Source organism: Scomber japonicus, chromosome 18 (assembly GCF_027409825.1).
Source record: "Scomber japonicus isolate fScoJap1 chromosome 18, fScoJap1.pri, whole genome shotgun sequence".
NCBI lineage: Eukaryota > Metazoa > Chordata > Actinopteri > Scombriformes > Scombridae > Scomber > Scomber japonicus.
Genome location: NC_070595.1, coordinates 11,099,391 through 11,123,856, shown reverse-complemented (window position 1 = coordinate 11,123,856; position 24,466 = coordinate 11,099,391). Strand labels below are relative to the sequence as shown.

The 24,466-nt window shown below is 39.0% G+C and overlaps 3 protein-coding genes across 3 annotated transcripts; all 3 read right to left on the bottom strand.

The window, feature by feature from the left end:
- Positions 1–2,422: 2,422 nt before the first annotated feature.
- Positions 2,423–6,453, bottom strand: LOC128378751 (GTPase IMAP family member 7-like). Its single transcript, XM_053338336.1, has 3 exons — positions 6,213–6,453; positions 5,702–5,743; positions 2,423–4,172 (listed from the first exon to the last, which is right to left on the bottom strand). Exons 1-3 carry the CDS (start codon positions 6,259–6,261, stop codon positions 3,226–3,228), a joined length of 1,038 nt encoding a protein of 345 aa, XP_053194311.1. The 5' UTR covers positions 6,262–6,453; the 3' UTR covers positions 2,423–3,225.
- Positions 6,454–8,616: 2,163 nt separating this feature from the next.
- On the bottom strand, positions 8,617–12,034 carry LOC128379056 (uncharacterized). Its single transcript, XM_053338668.1, has 5 exons — positions 11,939–12,034; positions 11,558–11,858; positions 11,309–11,377; positions 10,199–10,491; positions 8,617–9,591 (listed from the first exon to the last, which is right to left on the bottom strand). The coding sequence occupies exons 2-5, from the start codon at positions 11,781–11,783 to the stop codon at positions 8,725–8,727; spliced, it is 1,455 nt and encodes a 484-aa protein (XP_053194643.1). The 5' UTR covers positions 11,784–11,858; positions 11,939–12,034; the 3' UTR covers positions 8,617–8,724.
- A 1,856-nt stretch (positions 12,035–13,890) lies between these two features.
- Positions 13,891–23,998, bottom strand: sp100.1 (SP110 nuclear antigen, tandem duplicate 1). Its single transcript, XM_053338629.1, has 16 exons — positions 23,672–23,998; positions 19,840–20,014; positions 19,360–19,707; positions 19,038–19,157; positions 18,546–18,679; positions 17,809–17,853; positions 17,676–17,715; positions 17,419–17,496; positions 17,214–17,321; positions 16,907–17,046; positions 16,129–16,197; positions 15,746–15,879; positions 14,656–14,782; positions 14,457–14,531; positions 14,199–14,342; positions 13,891–14,068 (listed from the first exon to the last, which is right to left on the bottom strand). Exons 1-16 carry the CDS (start codon positions 23,813–23,815, stop codon positions 13,970–13,972), a joined length of 1,980 nt encoding a protein of 659 aa, XP_053194604.1. The 5' UTR covers positions 23,816–23,998; the 3' UTR covers positions 13,891–13,969.
- Between the last annotated feature and the right edge of the window lie 468 nt (positions 23,999–24,466).

The following is a 24,466-nucleotide window of genomic DNA, read 5'->3' as shown; positions in this document are numbered from 1 at the left end:
GTTGTTAATTACTACTTGATATTTCTATACATTGAATAAATATCAAATGGACACTATTAAGTTGGCATGCACTATGTCTTTAGTGTTATGTTAATTCAAATGCTGTTTTAAGTTACAGTTTGAAGTTGTAAGAAAGTGCACGCAAACCTTCAGAAGAGCTCTCTGATTCAAGATCTGATGATAGGATTTTCCTACGCTGGAAGAATAAAGATAAAATACTCTTCACTGTTAAAACTATAAGAATATGTTTCAGAAAATCTGTATCACAATGTATTCTGAAGTTCAGTTACCTTTGCAGTCTCATTTCCTCTCCTTTTATATCTCTTAGTGGTTAAGAAACCTTTCTGTGAAGGAAGTGGTGGTATTTAATGTTTGGTCAGACTTTCTTAAATAAAGGAATGTACACCATGCATAAAGGATCTTACCTCAAACCAAAACTGCAGAGGCTTTTTTTTATAGGAAATACTTATTTTCCATTTTTTATTGGAGCCTTTCCCCCCAAAGTCCTCAAAGGCAGACGGAGCAAACCAACGATCCTCACACTCAATACACTCTTCAGCTAAACAGAGCACCCCGATGCAGCAGCACAAATTAGAAACAAAAAGGGGGAAATTACTAAAGAACATCAAAAGAAAAAATATATGTCGAGTGAACTCATCTACAGTACAAATAGAACATTTTTGCTCACCTCTCTCTAGCCTTTCTACATCCAGTATGCCCTCTTTAGTTCCACAGATTACAGGCAAGAGTCCTAGATTAAGCACACATTGACATAAATGGCACACAGGAGTTGGACACATAAGTGACATTTAACAAAATATTTGACTGTGACATGTCAAGGACAATGTTTTGTAGGAAATTCAATAGCATAAATGTTACACTCACTTTTTTCTTGTGTTGTGTAGGTGGGGGTGTTCTGGGTGGATGGGCCTGGCCGCTCATTATCCTCCTGCACTTCCTCCTCTACTTCCTCCTCCACATATTCATCATCATCTTCAACATATCTGATTCTCTTTGTAAACCTTTGGCTAAACGGTCTTGAGCGAGTCCTTTTCCTTTTCCTCCCCATTCAGTATCCAAATAAATGAATAAACTGCTGAAATCTAAAAAAAACAGAGGAATAGCACGTCCTAAAAAGCATTCTCCATTTTTTTCTCTACATCAGAAAAAATATTTGTGCCGAGATTCAGGTTCAGTTTGACACTGGTGCGTCAGGTTTGGGCCTGAGGAAAACAAGTGGCACCATTAGTGGGTGGGAAACCAGTGAGGGACCCTGTCCTTCTGGTGTTTTGCACTGCATCCCTCAAGCTACACAATTTAAAACTTGGCTTGACTTGGGGTCACGTATTTTTCCCTTTATAAATCGCAGTCCACCTGGAAATGTGAATATGTAGAACAGTCTCATAACCTGCCCTTTACATGCCCACATTCAACCATAAATCGTAAATGCAAATGTATTCATGAATATTGACCTTTTTCTTTCACCGTACCAATCAGTCTCTTTGTCATTAGACACCTGACCAATCATGGTTGAGAGTCAGCGAATCGGCCCTTTCACTTCCTAGTTAACCAGTTTTGAGTAGTTTTTCTACCACATACTCAATATCTACAATACAATAAACACTGTATTCATTTATATTTACTCCAAAATCCAGCATACAGGCATTTGTCTAATTTACACAGTCCATATTTGAGTGCCGGTGATAAAGATGTGCTGGTTAGGTGACTGGAGAAGGCCAAGTGTGCAGCCACCACAGAGTGAAAAATAATCAATAGAAAGACTGTTAATATCAGAGAAAGGCAAACTGATCTTTCCTGAATCCTGCCACCTGCCACATCCTGGCATAGGCATGGGTAAGAGTTTGCATACACGTGCTCACATTCTCCCATGGGTCAGAGTTTGCATACACGTGCTCACACTCTCCCATCAAGTTTGTCTTTATAGATCTGGACTTTTGCCTTGTAAGTGGCGCCACCAGAAACCTCTTTCAAGCCCTGTTTTGTGTGTATGCAATGGTTATAAATGAGGTTGTTGTTGTAAACTGAGGGTGTGTCAGTACAACAGTTTAAGATTATTATAGATTCCTGTGGTTCCTAGTAGAAGAGATTAACATGAACCTCCCCAGCTAGTATCCAACTAATAAATTGCTTCTGTGCTTTAAGTCAACATGCCAGATATTAGTCACACCCTTTGATTGACATGTTATTTCTTGTCATTTGTTTTGATGAGGAGAGGGAACATAGCATTACACCTCCCAGTTTCCTTATAACTTTTGGACATTGCCCTTAATGCATGCAGCTTACAGCGAATAATGTGGAATTATTTTCCCACATCTAATTTTATGTATCGTGCTGCAAAACTCACTTTTTGTCAACAATACATTTATGTAACAACTTAAACCCATCATTTATTTGTGGCTGCTATTCATTGACATCTATTTTAATTACAGAAAACAGATCATCAAAAACACAGCACCTGTTCATCTGTACATCAATTCAGTCTGTTTAATATGTGCAATTGTTTCTCAAAACTGCAGTACAAACAGCTAAGCGATTTTACATTTGTTGTTCAAAAATCACCATAATAATAACAGATACAATCTCAAAGCAGTGTCCTACCTGTGCTGCATAAGAAATGAAAGAGAAACTGAGCTGCAGACACTCCCACAATCTTACAAATTTAGTGAACACCCACAGTAAAATTCAGTTGTTTCAAGGTCCACCCAGCATGTCATTGCGCCAAAGCTGCCACCAGGGGGCGATCCAATGTGAAAATCACTGCCATAGTTGAGCAGAAATTTCAATTCAGAGAGGTAAACATTAAGGTTGCCTTTCTTTCTTTTGGTTCTATGTTTTTATATGCTGCTGATTTATATCTTATCTTTCTTTTATGATAGGTGACAGTTCCTGACACATTATTGCAAATTGCTACAAAAATATAACAAAATAGTTCATAGACCTACTAAGAAGCTGCTTGAGTAAATCTTATTCTTAAATCTTATTATCATAAAACGGTATTAAACTCCATTTCAAAGCACAGTGTATCTCAGTAATATTTTTTTTACTGTTTTGTTACATGAGTTGATTCATTGTTAATCAGAGCAAAGCTACAAACTTTTGACAGGTTTAAAACAAACATTTTCCAAACAAATTAACTATTATCTATTATAGACTTGAGGAATACATGACTAATTACTAATAATGCATCACTATCTCAACACATATCTACTGAGTTTTCTTGCTAGACATCCATGGTATTTTTTCTGAAATAGTTGGAAGGACATTTACATAAATAAACACGAAGATCATCGTCACTGGTACTGCAGCCCAACCTATCACTGCGCTCAACACGACTCCAAAGAGGAACATCAAGAAGACATCTAGCAGATTCAAGTTAAACTTCTCTGCAGCCAGTCTTGCCTTTTTCTCCTCTGCTCTCCACACCTTCCTCTTCTCCGTCTTCAGTTCTTCCCCCTGGAATCTCTCCTGCAGCTGTCTCTCCTTGCGCCTGATCTCCTCATCTCTCTCTTTCAGGATACTCTCCTGTCTTTCCCTGATCTCCTTCTCCTTTTTAGGGTACAGCTTTGTCTCGTAATGTCCCCCTGCATTCAGGGCCACCAGAGTCTGGATCTTTGCAATAAAGCTTGTCACCTGCTCTTGTTCCTCCGGTTCATTGTTGTTGAAGACATGGAAGCCACCGCTACACTTGCGTATGAAGTTGCGGAGGTTTTCTTCGCTCTCAGTGATGACGTCGTTAATCGTTTTTCCCTCCAAACGATCCCCATGAGTGAACAGCACAATGGTGTAGTCCCACACTCTTGGGCCAAATTTGCTTTCAATCAGGCTGTTGGTATCTTCATCTTCCTGAGTCATCCTTCCAACAGGGATCACTAACACAAAGACATGAGGCCCCGGCTCCTGAAGTTTGACAGACTGCAGAATTTCTCGAACTATTTCATCCTTCTTGCGGTCCGTCTCAAAAAACCCTGGAGTGTCAATAACATCGATGTGCACATCCCCAACTTTTCCAATCCCCATTTCACAGTACTGGGTGACTCTCGTCAGACTCATGTCTGATTTAAACGCCTTTTTTCCCAGCATGGTGTTCCCACTCGAGCTCTTGCCTGCTCCGCTCTTCCCAAGAAGCATGATCCTCAGGGGCTTTTTTACCTCTGTAAGTTCAACAAATACAAAACACAATAGGTTTGTTCTTAGTCATCAGCCTAGTATTACCCCACAGCTTTATTCACTTATACAAAATGTAGTGTAGAACTGCAAGTAACAATTATTTTCATTACTGATCATTTGTCTGTTATTTTCTTTATGACTCAATTAGTCATTTGGTCTATAAAATTGTGAAAAATGTCTATCACTGTTTCCCAAAGCCCAATATGACATCCTCAACAGTCTTCTTTTGTCCTCACTAACAGTCCACACCCAAAAGATATTCAGTTTATATTTGAGAAGCTGAAATAAAAGTGTTTGTCTTTTTTCCTTTAAAAAAAGGCTCAAAATGATTAACAAACATGATTGCAAATGTATATATAAAAGCTCTACATTAGTATACAGGTGGATACACTCTTTGTATGGTACAGTATATGGAGGTTTTTGTCTAAAAAATACTAAAACATGTAAAAAAAGATTCCAGGTTTCCTTGTTAAAAATTATTTTTGATATCACCATATTCTTTTTTTGATATATATATCAAAAAAATGATTAGTCCAACTTTCCATAAGTTACTTTTTCAGTGGTAACATGTAGGCATCTTTCATCCTCATCTCTGTAAGGTATGTATTTACTGTGAACCACACCTCAACTAATGTATTACTCATATACTTTACCAAATGTAAGCATTTTAATTTAGAAAAAATACTATCACTAAAATGGTAACTGTATTAGGCCTACATGTTGTTTATACATTCTAATCATATGTGCTACTTCAAAAATTCTTGATTTTGTATTTCTCTAGCCTGTATGTGGTGTTGATATGGCTGCTACTGCTAGACATATGTGACACATAGGATATTTATATGTAATTGCCCACTTACTTAAATTCGTTAATTATTTTTGTATGCACTTTTTCTAGAATGCTTACTTATTTATTTGCTAAATTGGTATTTTGAATTAGAATTAGGTTGTGGTTACAATGAGTGGTTATTGCCAAATTACAACTGTCAAAACGTCAAAGAGAGTCAGATGTAACATTTGCCTAACTCCACTGGTGTATATACTGTATATGTAAAATTTAATTTTGGAGGTTTTTATAGTTTATGCTTTCTTTTTTGTGTAGTGCAACGGTTAATAGAATGTAGACGTTAAAGCCAGAGCTCAAACAAGTGATTAGTAGTTGCCAAGGCAACCAGGCAACTCACAGGTAATGAAAGAGATTTTATCATTAATGTAATTGTGACTGAAGGTATAAGGTAATAAGATAATTTTATATTGGATACAAGAATTTCAATGCCTTTAGACTTTTTATTAGCCTACTGATTATTTATAAGCCTACTGTTATAACACAGCGTTTTATGTTTGTCTGCACAAGGAGGACCTAGAAAACCCAGATTCTACTGGGAGGACAAGGTGCATATTGTCATCCAGATAAAGACTCCTGATAGTCCTGTCTACAAGGTCACAGCTGAAAATGAGAAAAGCAGTACAAGTGTGCTCCATCATAATCTTCTCTCACCCTGTGACAACTTACCTGTAGAGGATGCAGCCGAGTCAGCAGTCCCTGACATGCATCCTAAAAAGTAAAGAAAGGGACAATCAAATGGAGAGACAAACACAACAAAAGGGAAGGCAGAACAAAGTGGAAGTGACTCAGAGTGTGACTATATACTCAGATACACAGTCACATTGGAGACGTTGTGTGATACTGTTAGCTATTGGTTATAATTAGAAATATCTCATGAATTCATGGTTATGTGCGAATGTTGACATTTTCCTATAATGCTGTGATTTTCATATTACATTGTTATTGTTTATATTGTTCCAGCTAAAGTTGGCAGTAAACACCCAACCAGTAAAGCCATAAGGGATCAGTTAGAAAGTTAAAAATGTGATTCATGATCACGTGACGAAGTTTGATGGCTACTTTTAGAACTGCAATACAACAGTATAGATAGGCATTGTTGTAACCAATAACTCCAGAAGGCAGTTGTGTTTTAAAGCAGCTGAAATACGACACCTTAACCAGAAGAGTTTAAGACTACCTTCATCACGCTCTTCCTCCTTTGCTGCGGGCATATTGTCAGAGTCCATGGCGGAGGAGATTAAGCTCAACAGTGTATCGCGTCACACTTTACAGAGATTTTTTGGAGACAGCTGACTTGTACTGACTCACAGTGTAGTTATTGGTAACTTTTAATCGCCCGATGGGATATCTAGTTGTTCGCGTCAGTCGTGTTTCCAGCTTTCTTCCTGCTTCACAAGGAAAGTGAAACCATACGACGAAGGAAACGTTTCTGGTTTAAAGGGTCAAAGGTCTGAAGTACAACACATATTATGCAACAAAACTTTTTCTCTGTTTGCGGACAGAAGATTTCTGGCTTCAGTCATTGCAGGGAATTATTACGTTTGTACAAATTTCACCGCGAGACAGTGTTTGAGTTTTTTAAAGTTTTTTTTTAAATGTATTAAAAGGTCACATCACCAATGATAACCACATAAGTAAATTATTTGAATTACGGGGGAGCAAAGCACAGAAGCTTGAAAGCCTCCTGTGAGAGCTCAAAAAAATCGTCCACTTTTATAGCTTATATTTTCTTTTCCCTATGTTAAGGTTCGCAAAATTAAAGTCCCACCCACTTTTTAAAATCATTAGTTTGGACATCAGTACACCAGTCTATCCACTCAGCGCTGTCTTCGTAGCGCTGTGTGTCAGAGCTTCATTATTAAATCCGTTCAGCTTGTTTATTGAGAGAAAATCCAAATCAATGAAACTCCGCTCCATGTATTCACTGATACCGACACACAACCACACACACACACACACACACAAGCACAACACTCTGACAACATGTTCAGGATCAGGACATTATTAACTTACTGAAACTAAATGTTGGTATTTTGTCGCCTTTATGCCCTGTCTCTAGGTCTCTACACAGACTATTCCGTTAGATCATGTTTCCTTATCTAGACTACATGGACATAAAGACAGTAAGTCATCACTGGTAGTAATCCATTAACTTCAGCTAACTACACCTGTGTCTTATGGACAGGAGCTGACTAATAAAAGCCTGGCTGCCTCATTTATAAACTGACTCATAAAACCTCCTATTCTACATTTTGAGGAGTAATCTTTGGCCTGCTGCTTTGGGTATATTTTCCACAGACTGGTATTTTACAGTCAGTTGTATTTACATTAAGTATTTACATTCAGTACAATTTGTTCTGATTGTAAACATGAAAGATACTGCTCACTAAATAATGATCACTCCACCACCTCTCCTGACATCTAGGTGTATGGGAGAGAGTCAGACCGGTGCAGGAAGTAGGAACAGTGCAGAGACCATTTGCTGTGGTGAGATTTGACAGTTTAGAATAATTTGTCAACTGGAATATTGAATGGGAAACATTTAAGTCACAGTTTTGACATATGGATTCATCCATTTCTATACGTTTAGCTTTTTAATATCTTCTAACATGTGATCTGGGACCAAGCACGTCCTCAGGATATAATTACAAAATGTACCCATCATTTTTCTCAAAGTATAGTCAATTTAAAGTGTCAAACCACCTTTTAAAAGGCACCACAATACATTTATTCTGTTAAAAATTTCCTGGGGGAGAACCTTCAGCCCCCCCCCCCCCCCCCATTACATTGTCCCACTCACATTTCAAATGCTTCCTACACCCATGTAATAGTATAAGAAAATCAAAAGACCAAACCATGCACAGACCCAGATATAACCTGTGTTCCTCTGCTTTGTGATAGTTTTATCAAACTTCTTGCATGATTTTACTGCAGTAGTAATGTGTGCATTTGACTTGAAGTCATGTTGCACTGGAAAATAGGGCTCCCCCGAAAGCCACTGTGTAATTCGAACACTAAAAGTAGTAGTAGTCAAAGTTTCAAATGAGTACCTTGCTCTTTAGAGGTAGATTGAATGCATCATATCGGCTACAGAACAGGTATTATGAATAACTCAGCTGACCAAGAAACATTTAGTAGATGACAAACACCATCTAGTGGCCAAAATATTGTACTGCTATTGGTACAGGGTACCACAATATCTACAGACCATAGCAGGTTTTGCCTTTAAAATTAAGGTAACCTAACCTTGTGAAAGATACAGTATGTGCAATAATAGTAATACTGTTGCAGACATATTAGATCATTTGTACTTTATTATGAAATATTATATCTTCTTGTCTTTAGAAATGCTTGGTGAACATGGAAGTTCACCAATTTCTGTACTATTTTAGTTATGTTTTAGAATTTTTCCCTTAATCCTGTGGTCGTTTTAAGAAAAATATTTTTAACTGAGCACTGGATGAAAGTGATTTTATTGGATGTTAGTGCTGCAAAACTAATCAATGAAGATGTAAACTATGTAATAATATGCCCCATTGGGGCAGTTCATATGATTGTATTTATTCCCATTATGTTCAAAAGCACTGTGGCTTGTAAAAACCCAACAAGATATAACACTCAGGCTGGTCACCATATATCAGGAGTGTTCATAATCACAATGTCAGGATGGGAGAATGGTTTAAAAAGCGTCATTTCCGATCCGCCAGTCTCTGGAGGAGGGCGATGACTGTATCCTGTTTGGATGAGAGCAGCTCCAAGGCTGTGGCTATCCTGCCAAGGGACTCTGCCATCCGCACCTCCCTCCTCTCGCGCCTCTTTTCTCTGGCTTCAACCCGGCGGCGAGTTACTCGATCCAGGTAGGATTGCTCCTCCTGTCGCTTCAAAACCTCCTGGAACAACGTGTTGCTGCTGTGCTCCTCATTTCCTTTCTGGTTCTGTATTTCTGTTCCTGTCATGGTTGTTGAAGATAATGAGGTGGAATTGGAAGACGTGAGACAGGAGGGTGTAGGGGGGAAAGAGGAGGAGAGACCAAGGAGGTTCTGGGTGTTGCTAAGGCGAAAGGGTACAACACCTGATGAGAAGGATGGAGCTTTATGGCTTACGAAGCGGGATGTGTTAAGGTCCGTGTTACAGGTTGGCCCAAGAGAAGGGGAAGTTGAGGCTGTTTCTGTAAAACAAGGTGAGGAGATAAAAGAGGGAGATGGCACAATGGTGGCTGGATGAATACTGGTTGTAACAATGTCACTGTTCAGGACAATCAGGGGCTTGATCTCTGGAGCATTTGTTGGGCTAACGGTTGCCGTAGACATTGAGGTTATGGCAGAAGCACTACTGATGATCTGACCACTGGCAGCAACCTGGCCCATTGATTCCACACCAGCTGTTGTGGCAAAGTCACCATTATGGCGGATGATTGTGGTGGACTGCGGGACTTGTGGTTTTGCAGCGATCTTTGCCAAGGGACCAGGCAGTGCAGAGACAGAACTGCTACCTTTGGTTCTTTTGTTGTTGGTAATCTGGGTGCCAACAGTGTCACAAAGGGTGGCATCCATTAACTAGTGTGAGAAAAGACAAACACAAAGAGGTGGAAAAAGACCATACATTATTAGGTTATTTCAGCCTAAGAGTGCTTCTCACTGTAAATAAACTTTAAATCCGGGTTCTATTATTCTGTAAATTGCTTTGTAAGCCATGTTTTACAGATAAAGTCATTCTCAGTCTTTCCCCACTTGTAAAACTATTTATGTAGTTTGTCCTAAGAGCTGTGAGGCTAACAATCCTTACTACCGGTAATTACATTTCTCTTTTACCTTACTGTATGTACACCTGACAAAACTTCAAGAAATATTTATATCTTTCTATAGCTGTAAACACAGTCTGTATATATCGTGTAGGCAGAGTATGTAAGAACATTGGAGGGACAGGGGCTTTCACAATGGAAAGAAGAAAGTATTATTTTGCCAGTTGGAGGATAATTCAGACTAATTTCAACTTCATCTCATGGAAAAACATCTTTCAGTTTGGTGTTCTGGAGCAGAACACCGACCTGATCCAGTTCAATTTCCCGAGCAAGTAGCAAGTTCAAATTGCCTCCCCCAAAAAAGAAAGAAAGGAAGCACCCATCCTGTCCCCTGGTTTCTTACTTCCTACCATTACACTCACATCAAAGAACTCCCAGGTTGTTTTAGCATGTCCAGTCTCGCGGCTGCGGTCTTTCACCCTCTTGTACGTGACAATGAGGTTGTTCCACTTGCGACGTATCTTTTCAACAGGAAGCACATGCCCCTTGGAGGCCATCTCCTCCTGGACGCTTTGGAAGAGCTGTGACCGTTCCCGAGTCTCATACAGGCCCCAGCGGCGCCCGACAGCCTCGATCAGACACAGAACAGCTTTGGAAGAGAAATCAGAACCAGAGGGAAGCGTCTTCTCTGAAGGAGCAGGTGGCATCACTGAAGCTGGGAAAAGGCACAGATGACTTAGACTGAAAAAGATATATGCATCTTAACATTTTCTGTAGGGTTGCTCGGGGTTTGAAGGAGAGCTCTAAGAAATATTGATATTTATTTAACATGAAAAACGTATGAAACATATAATTTCTTTCTTTCTGTTGGAAATGTAAAACAAAGGAAATCAATTTATGGCATTTTTAGGATCTAAAAGCAGTCAGTTAAGTTAAGTGTACTGTAATATACTGCAAAATCTTTCGGAAGTCTGTCAGTGCTGTACGTTTATTAACAAAACTAAAGTTATTTGTGAGAAAATCACTTCTTACATAGATTTCAGTCAGTTATTGAGACATGACAAAGGCCAAAATGTGTCCTGCAACAGACTACGCAAGCTTTGTTTTTAGCCTAGCTGATTGCCATAAATTTATTTTGCTATGTTGTAATTCATATCGCAATGCAACCCACTCTCAAGGTACGGAAATTTAGTACCGAAAACATAGCAACAAAGCATGATTGGTTGTCCCCAGTGGAAACAAGATTCCAAACTGAAGCAGTTGTTGATCACTTGTGGTCCCTACATGCCATAGAGTGAAGAGCCAGCATTCAATTGTATACAACACAGTCAATGGCATTAGGAAATAGTCATTTCAAAAATTGTGAATCCTCACAACCATGAGAGGTCCTTGAGCATACAGACATAAATGTGCACAACAAACATTAGACTGATGATGCACTGGTATATAAGATTAGCTGCAGACAGATACACACAGAGACACACAACCACATGTATGATCCAGGCTTACACCTGACAGAGATAGCTATTTACCTGGAGCTATCTTCAGGTAGGTTTTTCCATCCCCTGATGTGGTGAAGAAACGGTCAGTGCTCACAGGATCTGATGATGAAACAGATCAAAGACACATGATAGATCAACTGCTTCATAATGGCAACTTTGTTATAGTCAGATTTTTTTAATTATATAAGTGGAAATTAGGCTTTCAAAAGTCGGCAATGTATTCTATGTTGCCCTCTAAACCAAACAAACAAACAAAAAACAAGAGATGATTACACTCACACAGCAGTACAGGAGTAGTTGAGGTGGCTGCTTGCAGCTCTGTGTCACCTAGCACCTCTGCAGTCTGATCCACTCCTCCTCCTCCTCCTCTGCATGCGGTATCACCGCAGGGCGCAGGCGACTCCTGACTGCCCAAAACCAGCGCAGATGCATTTTCATCGACCGCTTCAGTTTTCACGTGCATTGTTGCAACATCGCAGCTGCCTCCTTGTTGATCTTCCTCCATGGTTGACACAGAAGCAAAAAAAAAGCCAAATGGAGGAAAGACAGACAGAGAGAAAAGAGAGAGAGACAGATTTGGCTGCGCAGGCGTTGAATTGGGGGAAAGTTTGAAGATCGCGGATGTCAATCGGTGATGCCGAGTTCAGCCCCGGTACTCACTGCTTAAGTCATCATCCCCACACGTCAGGTTACTTCTTGTGCATGACGGACACACACCATCCCCTGTATGTTTTTCATGAGGGGCAGAGAAATGGCTGCGCTGTCCACCTCAGCCGACGGATGCGCATGGCGGCTGCGCAGCTCTCAGCACAGATTTGCTGCGGGCAACTGTGGCAGTGACGTCAGCAGACAGCAAATACAGTGCACACGTCACATGTTACGTTTACTGAACATTAAAGCTTAAAAACGAGACCATCTTCAGCATGCATCTCCATGCAGCTGCTCTCAGAGTGTTAGATAATCTGAAGGTATTTGGTCCACATTTGATGTAAGCCCCCCCCCAAAAAAACAATAAAAAAAACATTCACCTCATTTTGTTTGTGTTAGTCCCTGTATTAAAAAAAACATTCAGCAGATCCTAACCTTCTGTTTGGAACATACAATATTTTATTTCATCAGACATCAATAGGTAACAAACCAACAAGATCACAAGCAGTACTTTAAGTACCACAAACATGGAAATGAAAAAATGGAAAAATGTTGCTATATTCCTGTACAATGACAATAAACTATTCTATTCATCTGGTTTGATATTTTTCATGATGTAAATGGATTAGCCATAGCCTGCATAGTTTTCCTTTTCTAATACTTATTCTGTTTTCATTTTCTGATACCTACATTCATAACACATACAATCTGAAACTCACACGGTGGTGCATCATACAAATACATCAATATTATACTGAGGACAACATATAGTAGGCTACATGCATTTAAATGAATGTAACTTTTCCTTACTGCAAAACACTTCTTACAAAACTTATCAGATATTAACTTAACAGATATTAAACTTATTTTTCATAAAATACATTGCGTCTGCCATACAACTAACTTTTGTACCGCAGAAAAACACTGAAATATTAAATCTTTGGTTATTTTTTGTTTAAACTGTACTTCAAACTACACCATTTCTGAAAGCAACCTAAGGAGAAACTAGTCTTGCACATCAAAGTCTGTACAGGTTTTGGGGAGTATTACTTAATATGTGAAAAGTTTTATAAAAACCTCATATGGCTCCAGAGAGCTGTGCAAAGTAAGAAATATGTTGTTGCTTGAAGAATATAAATTTGAAAATGTAAAAAAAAAAAAATCAAATCAAAAACACTAAACTAAAGACCTATTTCTAAATGGACTTTTATCTCCATCCTCATATTGTTGGATTTGTCTGTAGCCTTAACACAGCTGACCACAGTATACTGACAGAGAGATTCAAGCACTTGGTTGGCACATCTGGGACAGTCATGAAGTGGTTCAACTCCTACTCACCTAACAAAAGATGCTTTGTTCTTATCGATGAATATTACATTTTAGAGTCCTCCAGAAATTCATACTTGGATTGATTCTGTTCTCATTCCATATGCTCCTACTTGATTACATTAAGTGGAGACATCCCATCCCATTTTTATGCAGACAGACAGGCAGATGTGTATACTGGCATGACAATCCCACTACCATTTCCACCTTAAGAAACTGTTGAGCAGATATAAAAGACTTTCTGCAACTAAATCCCGACAACAGACAAAAAAACAAAAATTCCTATCATAGGCTGACCATCAACAAATCCAGTCATCACTTTGTCCACTCTGCAAATATATTAAGCCCTCTGCAGAAACCTCAGTGTGATGCTGGACTGCAACCTCAACTTTGAAAAACGTACCAGCAAAGTAATATAAACTTGATTCTACCATCTCAGGAACATTGCCCCAGTTTCTTCAATTTGATTACTGCAATGGTTTCTTAACTGGCATAAATCACAAATCAATTCAAAGAAAAAACTGCACAAAATCCAGTTGGCAGACTTCTAAGACAGACCAAAAGAAGAGACCATACTAGTCTTCTTTTAATGTCCTTTTACTGGCTGCCTGTTGGTTTAAAAATAATATCACCACGTCTACTACAACTCCTCCTATTTATATTTACAATTTACAATTTTCCAGTATCAGTTTGCTGATTTGTGAAGCTGAAGACTGTTCATAACTCAGCATCTTCATGGATACTGAATGCATTCTTAAATTCTCCGTCAAATAGCTCCTTCAGTCTGACGCCAATGGCAAGGAACTCAGCATTGTCCTGCAAGAGAACATAATAGTCTTTGTCAATATAGTATCTTGTTTCTCTCTCTATTGATGCACACCTTTTGGTAAAGAATGCAGAAATGATGAATACTCTCAACCCTTCATCCAGAGACACTGTTTCTTACTTTGTTATACAAGGCACAGTTGGTGAAAATGAGCTCGACGTCGGACACAAATTCTCCAACAGTCTGGTAGTTGTCCCTCTGCAGTTTGTCTGCTACATTGCCCAGCCACATTGGAGTTTTGATCACAGTGGTGTAGTTTCCCAACTGTGAGCGTTAGAGAAATGAGTGAACAGTTCTGTCAGTAATGAATTTGTACTAGTTTTAATGATTAGAAAGACAGTGACCATGTCCATATGAACAGCAGAGAATGAGACTTACATAGCGGCTTGGGTTTGTGGCAAAGTCCTGTTCCTCATCAGCACTGTACAGAGAGAGGAGGAGATACTGGCATTCCTATTGATGTGCGACAAAAGAGGGATGAGTACCGGCAGTGTGAACATTACAGACAGACATTACTGTAAGGCTGACAGACCTAAAGACAGAGATGAACCAACAAGTTGTTACGCACTCTACTCACCAGCATGTGTGAGGATATTTGACGGGTCATGACTGCATTCCTTTCCAAATTATACTCCAACTCAGAGTAACGCCACTGTTGATTCCTTCTGAATACACAGAATGTACACACCCATGGTGCATCATCCCTGCTCACACACACACACACACACACACACACACAAACACACATCAGACCATGGTCACCTTTGGAGACATTACATAGCCTTACATTCATTTTCTGAAGATTTACCATAACCACTCACCCAAAAATCAGCTTTTTCCTAATTTAGGACATGGCCTTTGAAATTTGTCCCAAAAAGTAGCCAATGACACACATGTAGTCAGTTGTCAATTGGACTAGTGTAAGATGAGTATTAAGCTTGCAATTTATTAAGTTCCAACATCTGTGTGCAAATAAATTAGTGTTACATCATCAAGTTGATATGGTGAATGTTTTGCTCATGTACTCATCCAGCGGACACAGCACCACATTAGCAGTTAGCTAAAATCATGTTTCTGGTGAATTTACATGCAATATTCAATTTCCTTTTTAACTCTGAGGGAAATATCTGTTTATTTAGCTGCTGAATATTCCCCTATTTCCACCAGCTAGTAGCTAACTTTGTCTGTGATTTAGTGCTGGGTAGGTAGTGTGCAGTGATAAAAGAGGATGATGAGAACAGTGAGAGTGAACCAAAACATTAAAGTTCTGAGCCATCTAAAAGATATTAAATTGCTATGCAGAGCTGAGGGCAGCTTCAGAGTTGTGTTAGTTTTTCCTGTTGGTTCATCAGTATGGACAGTACATTTTACATTACACATGTCCATTGATAAATTGTTTATATACATATTGATTAGTGCAGCTTTAAATTACTATTTCACCAGAGAAAAGTGTCCTAGCTCATTACAGTGTCTACTGTTTTCAATACACTGTAGAGTCACAGCGCTTTAAAATTATACAAAATCTCTTTCAATCATTATAAAATAGTTGAAGCCAAAGACACAACAAAAAATCAGCCAATACAAAAAGGAGAGCCAAGAATTCTCCAAACAACAAACAAAATGAATATTATATGACCTAGTAGGCTCCTATTCTAATCAACACTTACTCCAAAATTGTGTCTTCAACATGAGGAAGGTGACACTTCTGGTGGAAGGAGCGAGGGCATTCATCACACTCCACCAGCTTTTCTTCGTCTTCAGTTTTACAGATACAACAGTCATCATCGTTTCTCTGATTATCCTGCCAGGACATATATGAGAGACGCCACTATGATAATACGTTTCCTTGTTCATTAAAATCTAACTTGATTATATTTTTAGAACCCAGAAGGGGCAGACTTGTACTGTACACTGTGAAAGGCACAGGTTTTGCACTATTCAACAGCACTGAGCAGCATTTCAAATAGCCATTGCATTGTTCATGCAGAATAAATATGAATGTAGAATGAGGAAATTCTATTACAGAGTCTGAAACGGATCAACAACTTACCAGGTCATCAGGCTTTTGACTGCAGAGTTTGCAAGTACACAGCAGTGAGTGGATCCTCAGGATTTTTGCCTAGAACAGACATATAAACAGTTTCTTCCTCTTTTGTAGTTTTGGTTTGGTGGCTCTTTTTTTAGAACATTATCCCTATAGTTGACCCAACCTGTGACTGCACTTCCTTCTGCTCTCTGTCTTCATCTCTTTAACATTTTTTCTGTAAATAAACTCAGAATTTGTGTCTTTCACCAATTCTGTTTGAAGATTAGTCTGTTCTATATCATTCAACTTCATCTGGTAATTAAGATTCACAGTGGCTTCTGAAGGCAATGTTGGGCTGCAGCTTGCAGTAAGTGTTGTCTTGAAAGTGCGGATTTACACACACAGTGACTGCCTTTGAAAAAAATCCAATTTCAGTGCATTTGCCTATGACTTCATTGGTATGATTAAATGACAAATGTCACTTTTAAATAGAGTTATTCCATCCCCCTCTATGCAAATGCTAGGAACCCCTTATCCATGGACTTTAATGGCAACACAAACACATAGGTTATAACACATAGGTGTCAAACTCATTCCACAAAGGGCCATGTGGCCAAGCAGGAGCACACCAGGCTCACTCATTTAATCGGATGAACTCACTCTTCAGTCAGCTGATTGGTGTGTATGTGTGCTCCTGCTTGGTTGGAATGAAAACCTGCAGCCACATGGCCCTTTGTGGAATGAGTTTGACCCCTATGTGTGTTTGACATGCCTGTTATAACACAACCCTGACCATAGTTACCTCTATCAGGACACTGAGTGGTTTGCCTTCCCACAGGACTTCTTTCCTCCAGGAGGCATCTCTCTCAGTCAAAACCTCCCTCATGAACTCCTCTGGGTTCATCCAGCTCGTCTCAGTACGAATACTCTTCCCACAAGTCCCTGGAGAGGAAAGTTTAGAGGAGATTCATTTTGTTGTGTTGCAGGATAGTTCATATCTTTAAACTGACTGTTAACCAGAATTACAAGTCTGTAATAGAAAAGGAAAATGCATATTAAACAGGATTTACAGTAGAGATAACTATATTATAAAGTAGTAGTATAGTTACCTGATGCAAATCGTTTTTTGTGCAATGTCCCAACTTTATCTCCGCAAGTTACTTTGAACACCTTCTGACCGCTGCTGGTTTGTGGCTCCTCTTCCGTCTCTCCTTCATCTGTAGTTGACGCATGTAGAGAATTTGATGAACAAAGTCTATTCTTAATAACATGGATGTATTTCAACCTAGAATATCACTTTGTATAAACCAGCACCTGTGACATCTGGGGAACTTTCTCTCTCGCTTAGTGACTCCTGATCCTCCTCATCTTCATCTTCTTCCCCATCAGTCACTACAAAAAATGAGGAGGTGAAAGTCTGACATTTGTTTCACATATCACTGCTTTCTCCCACATTAGCACTTAACAGTAAGAGATACTTGTGGGAATGCAGTGCTCAAACTATTGAAAAATATTCCATGTGGTACTGCCAGTCTTGACCAAAATCAGTGTTTTGAACTAAAACAACAAACCTGTGATGGCCGTATTAGATGGGAACAGACATTTCTTGTACTAGGAGGAAGAAAATTGAGGATACAATTCAGACAGGAATCAAAAGAAGTCAGAATTATTTGTTCATTTATTTTTGCCACATTTCTATCTTACCTTTTTACAGCCTCCTTTGTAGCGCACTGATTTCAGGTGACCATCCTATAGTCAAAAAAAAAAAAAAAAACCCCAACAGAAAATTCAAATGATTTCCACAGCAAATGGTGTGAAGTTATCTAACAAGGAACAAATATTAAAGTAAATGAAACTGTGTCACATATGGCACTTTTCCACTACACAGTTCCAGCACTAATCGGCTCAACTCGCCTCGGTTCCAGGAACGACCTTTTCCATTACAAAGAAGTACCTACTCAACGTGGGCGGGGTCGTCATAGCACGGCTCCATGAAACTGCTGTGACTTCGTTTTATACGCGACACAAACACATAAACTATGGAGGACATTGAAGCAGTGGTGTACTTGCTGCTGTATGTGGCTTTCTGTCACACACAAAGCAACAAAACTGAGCCGTTTTTTGAGCCGTATAGCTGTTACGCTGTTGCCGGTATTTAAAAATGGCGGGTTTGATTCTTGTGTGGGACGGCTCATGACTCTTCCAGCAACAACTCTTCTGACCAATCAGCAGCCAGCAGTCTGTTGACGTCACATTTAGTATCGGCTCGGCTCGCTTGGAACCTCAGCAGAGCAGGTACTAAAAAAGTACCAGGTACCAGATACTATCCCTAGTGGAAACGCAAAAAAAAACTTAGTAGAGTCTAGCCGTGCTGGAACTGTGTAGTGGAAAAGCGCCAATAGTCTTGTTTCACGTATAATCCAAAAATCTCATGCACACACCTGTATAAGTTTTTGTAGGGGGGTGTTGCTACATCGGATGCTCGACTTCCAGTTCTTGCAGGTCTCCTTCCCTCCAAGTCTCTCAAATTCAGTGGGAGTATACCACTGTTTGTTGACCAGAATGCTCTTCTCCCCTGAAACATTTAACAGATTGGTAAATCAAACAACTTTGTCACACACAGGAAGATATAGAAAAAGATAAAGATAAAAGTAGAACTGTAACAATTAGTCGATTATTGGATTAGTTGCCAAGTATTTTGATAATTGATTAATCGTTTTGAAATTATCTAATTCCAGCTTCTCAAATGTGAATATTTTCTGGCATCTTAAGTCTTCCATGACAGTAAACTGAACATCTTCAGGTTGTGGACTGCTGGTTGGGACAAAACAAAACATCTGATGAAGTCATCTTGGACTTTGGGAAACAGTGATTGACATTTTTCACTATTTTCTGACAATTTTAGACATTCAGTTTTACTTCACTTCTCTGACCTTTAGCCAGTCTGTCTTTGTCCAGCATCCCCTTCTGCACTCCACAGGTCACAGGCAGCTGAGTCTTATAAAGGGCCCAGGTCCAAATCTCGCTCTTCTCTCCTTTCTTTAGTGGAGAAGCTGTAAAAAAAGGCATTTTGACTCATTTGTCCCAAATAAGAAACTCTTCTTCTGTCCTCCACTGAGACAGCTTCTGATTCAAACATTCTGCTCATTGAATCTATTGCATCTGTTAGCCTGTATAACAAACTCAACTAAGATATCAACTTTCATGTTATATACAGTCATGTTAATATAAGTAAAGCAGTGAAAGATGACTTACAGAAGACTATTTTGGGCTTTTTATTATGACTCAGAGTTAGCTGAGAAGATGGGCCGGGCTGCTCCTCCTCCAAATCACACCCGCTCCTCCTTCTTTGTTTCCTCTTCTTTTTCACTGAGCTTGTTTGCTTCTCTTCTCCCTCTTCATCCTCTGAAGTTCCTTTCCTTTTCCTCTTATCCGTTTCCTCCAAATCACACCCGCTCCTCCATTTTTGTTTCCTCTTCTTTTTCACTGAGCTTGTTTGCTTCTCTTCTCCCTCTTCATCCTCTGAAGTTCCCTTCCTTTTCCTCTCATCTGTTTCTTCCTGTTCCACCTTCTCAGGCAGTTTTGTGTAAAAATGGAAGGATCCTGCCATAGAATGAAATCCAAGGATAGAGTTCATATCACATAGAGAAAAGAGACAAACAGCTCTTGCATTGAGTAGGTTGTAATCAATGAAAGAATAATGAGAGGATAGCTACACAGCAAGTATAGTCATACCATCCATGAGGCTTTTGCGCAACTCTCGCAGGGTGGGGTACTGGTTCATGATGGTCTCCTTGAAGACACACCTCCAAAACACATCAATGTGCTCAGATCGCTCCTTTTCCAACCAGTCCAGAATGTCATAAAGGCCTTTCTTCATGTTGTCTTTGCTCTTCATACGACTCACTTTCTGTAAATATGCAAGTATAGGACTATTAGCGCAGTGTACATTATCATTTAACATGCATGATGATAAGTGCAAGGAAAGGTGGTCTATTGATATTTGATACAAACCTAAATTACGAACATGTTTCATGAACTAGAGTCTTGAATTGAATGAATTGAACCAAAAGTCAAAGACCTCTGTGTAAATAGTTCTATTCAGGTATAGTGCTATTACTGTAGCTACAGAAACAAGCAAGTTTAGTGGTCTCAATGAAGGGAAAATACTTTGTTTACGACCTTTACGTGAAATGGAAGGTGAAGTCCGTTTTATGTTTTCTGCTTGCAATTTAATATATAATAAGTTATGTGTCTTAAATAAATCCATGAAGATCAGGCCACTTGTATGTGAATGACATCACTTCAGACTTTTATGTCTTGATTAATACAGTATAAACACGTAGACTTATGAACTTATTATGGTGAGACTGATTGGTTGAACTTCTGGCTCTGTCACTTATTATTGCAGCTATTCTAACTTTCATGATATGAAAGTTAGATGATTTATTGAGAATTGTGGTGTGAGAAAACCTGGACCAGTGAGAGATTCATCTGAAACTTGATGAACTTGGTTGATTGTCCAGCTCTATAGCAGATATGTTAAGGAGACGTGAATCAATATTAGATATAGTTTGCAGTCAATAATCAATTTACAGAGAATATATGGAAATGATCAATCATATTTTTAAAAGGTTCAATATTACTTCATGATTTTGTAAGCTATCATTTCCTTGGCTGAGACTGGCTCAAACACTGGGTGTGTACAAAGCTCATGTTTGCCATCTTTGTGGTGAGTAGATTATGAATATACTGTATTTATTTTGGAGTGAGCTATTCTTTTAAACAGCAGGCTAGTATTACTGTGTTGTCGTCATAGAGAAATACATGCATCTGGACAACTGTTTTTAGATAAATGTTGTACATTAAAGAAAAACAGTATGGATGTCGCACAGTTGTATAAGACGCCGTCTATTTTGGGGGTGTCATGCTGGGAAAAACGCTTTTCTAAGACTGCTTTATTTGAATGCAGCAGTAGCTATTCATTTATAAACATATACGTTTATACTCCAAAACTTTTTAAATTTACTTTGATTTGAATCACAATCAAAGCACACATATAACACATGTTCAGATCGATAAGAGCCGGCTGCTTAATAGAATTAAGCTCTAATGGAAAGTACAAACTAGCTTTCTATTTAATAAATCCCTCCAGGGGGGTTCTGGGTAGATAAAGAGCAGACTGTGAAATGAAACTGTAGTCCAAGATGTATGTGCACAATTTTCTCACGTATGGTTGTGTGTTTGTGTGTGTGTGTGTGTGTGTATACATGTTTGTGCATTAAGGGAAGAGAGACACTGTAAAATGGGATTGAATTATTGGCCTGTCTGAACATCAGGTGTGACGTGTGGCAGGGGACAGCAGGAATGAAGGAGTTGTCTGTTCATGTATGTTATTAAATACAGAGTTTTTATGAGTGCAAACATCTCTAATTTGCATATTGACTGTTTTAGGCTTGCTATTAGTCCAATCTACAAGGTTAATGTGCAGTCATTTATTGTTTTAACAGGCATAAACAGGCAGCAGTTTGTTCAATAAAGGCAAGTGTACGCTTATTAATAGTTCTAGATATGAAAATAATTGTGATTAAATATTACAGCATCTACACAGTAGCTGAAACCTGATGTGGAAGAATTAAAACTATGCAATTAGAAATATTGTTTAGTATGATTTTTTTTTGTTTGAAACAAAAACACTCGCTGCCAAAGCAACAAAGCTAACAGCACACAGCTAGACAAACACTCCATCAGTACACTGGGCAAAACATCACAGCTGGGCTTTAATGGAAGCAGGGTTATTATTGTGTGAATTGTTTTTTTGACAACTCAGTCCTCTTAAATGTTAACATTTTGAAATAATGAAATAACTTGTTCCTCTTTTCCATCCTCCTCTCTACCTTCCCTGTCACCACACCCACTTTCTTTACTTTCTATATCCCCATTTCTCTCTCTCTTCTTCTCTCTCACTTCCTCTCTTGGCATTGAAACAGTACCGTGACCCTATTGCAAGGACACCTCAGCACAGCCTGAGACATGACTGATGTGTTACACACCCGCACACACGTTCAAAGGTTTATCCATTCAAAGGTGAACATATGTCCAGTCAGCTGGGACTCTGAATGTTTGATAAGAGCACGGGGGGCCACAGATCAGGTTTCAGTTGAGGTATATGTGTTTGTCTGTGTGTAAAGAGAGAGAAAGTTTGTGTGTGTGTGTCTGTGTATGTGTAGAGAGAAAAGGCTGAAACCGAAAAAAAAAAAAAATCAAAGTGCTTTACGTGAGACATAACAAACATTACAGAAGAGGAGCCTCACAGTTGAAATGAATGCTACGCTACTACTAAACTCAACTCCCAGAGGCGTGTGTACAGCTCTCTCTCTTTCTGTGTATGTGCATGATTGCCTGTACTTACACATATGTCAGTTTAACACATGAAACAGTGTATCTGGTAGATGGTTAATGGTTTAGTAATTATTTGCTTAACTGAACTGGACCAGTACTGTATATAAACTCAGCCCAGGTTTGGGTTAGGCTATGAGTTTTAATTAAACCTTTTAAAAGCACACAGTAACTTTACATATTTGATAAAGTGTGTAGCTGTATGTTTACTCGAGTCCTAAAAACTCTCGCTTTGCACAAATATTGCCCCCGAGTCATTATAAGGCTCACTCTCTCTGTGTCAGTCCCAGGGTCAAACAAAGTATCACCCAGTGGAAAAACAGTTAATGAATAGTTTATCTGTGCTCATACTGTGTGTCACTGCCACACAATAGAGGGGTCTTTATGGTTGGTGTCATTTCCCCTGATACATTATATGTTAATGAATGAAGGTACTAAAGGTCACTAAGACTGAGAGCAGACTTGCTACAATGTTACACAATTAATTAGAGACAGATAGATTATGAAACTGAGGACTAGACTGGCTTTCAAACTATTTGTGATGTCACAAATCATGCTAATAGGCCCACCACTTTAATGTAGATTTTCAATGAGCACAGAGAAGCTTTCTATTTTAAGCAGATGAATGTGAAAACAGCCATCTATTATCAAACTCTACATATAGTTACATCACCCTGTACAGTGAAGCTTGAATAACCAACTGAAGGAGAAACATATTTTTGAGTGGAGAAAAATGACTTTAAATGATTAATTGATTATCAGAACAGTTGCAGGTTACTTTTCTGTTTATTAAATAAGTGATGCAGCTCCACCACAAACTAATTTATAATTCATTAGCAGGCTTTTTCATTTTTAGGTTAATCAGATTAAGTTAACTACTAAGTACAAAATGTACAAAATGTTTTGCCCTGGGGCTCCCTTGTTGGCTTTATATGGGTTTCTAATATACAGTGAGTATAAACAAAATAACAGTTGAAAGCATTAACGTTCATATGATTTAATTATTCAGTCCTGTTACCAACACTAGTCCACATTTAGGAAATCATTAGACCGTGTACCGCAGTTCCGCATTTCGCGCCAGCTCGCCAGCGCGCGTAGTTCATTCAAACACGGAGGAAGTAAAGGTGGGTAGTAACAAATGCGTAATGTTTACACTTAAGCAGCTCACCTTATAACTGTCCTCCGGAATCAGGTTGTGATCCCGGAGCTGGTTGAGAAAGATGTGCGGGTTCTCCATGCATGACATTTCGGTTTTATTACAGTGGAAAAAGCGCAGCAGTTCATCAGCGTCCAGGAAATCCATCGGATCCATCAGATCCAGCAGTAAGTCTTGAAACCACAACTGCTCCAAATGGCCACTAGATGTAACATAAAAATGTGGCACAGAATAAACTGCTCCAAAGTAGCCCCCTCCTCGGTTATACCATGCATAAACTGACCTGGTCAGCAGGACAGGCTCATAGAGTGTAACTAAGCATGAGCACTAAAAAGCACCAGAAAGTTACGCTGTTGTGAAAACACGAGACGCGGAAATGTAGGAATTAGGCGGAAGTCCCTCCATAATAAACCAGAGCTATTCGTGTGTGACTGCCTGGTAACTGCCCACTAATTTCCTGCTCTTAATGACGTTTGGAAAGTGAAACTGATTTATTTTTCTCTTAGGAAGGTGCACTACTACTCAGTGGCTGCAGGGGGCGAAACAGCATCTGAAGCCTGCATCCACAGACGACTGACTGGGATCAGAATATGATTATTACATGCGCGGCTATTTCATATTTGACATTATTAGAACACCATTTGACATTTATAAAATATTATGTACCCTAGAATGATTGTAGATTACATAAAGCCTGTGTTTTAGAGAACACATATCATAATAATGTATCACCAGTCTATATGAAATGTATCAAAATCAAAATAAATTGATTAATTAACGTTTTGAAAGTATTATTCAAGGTTTTGA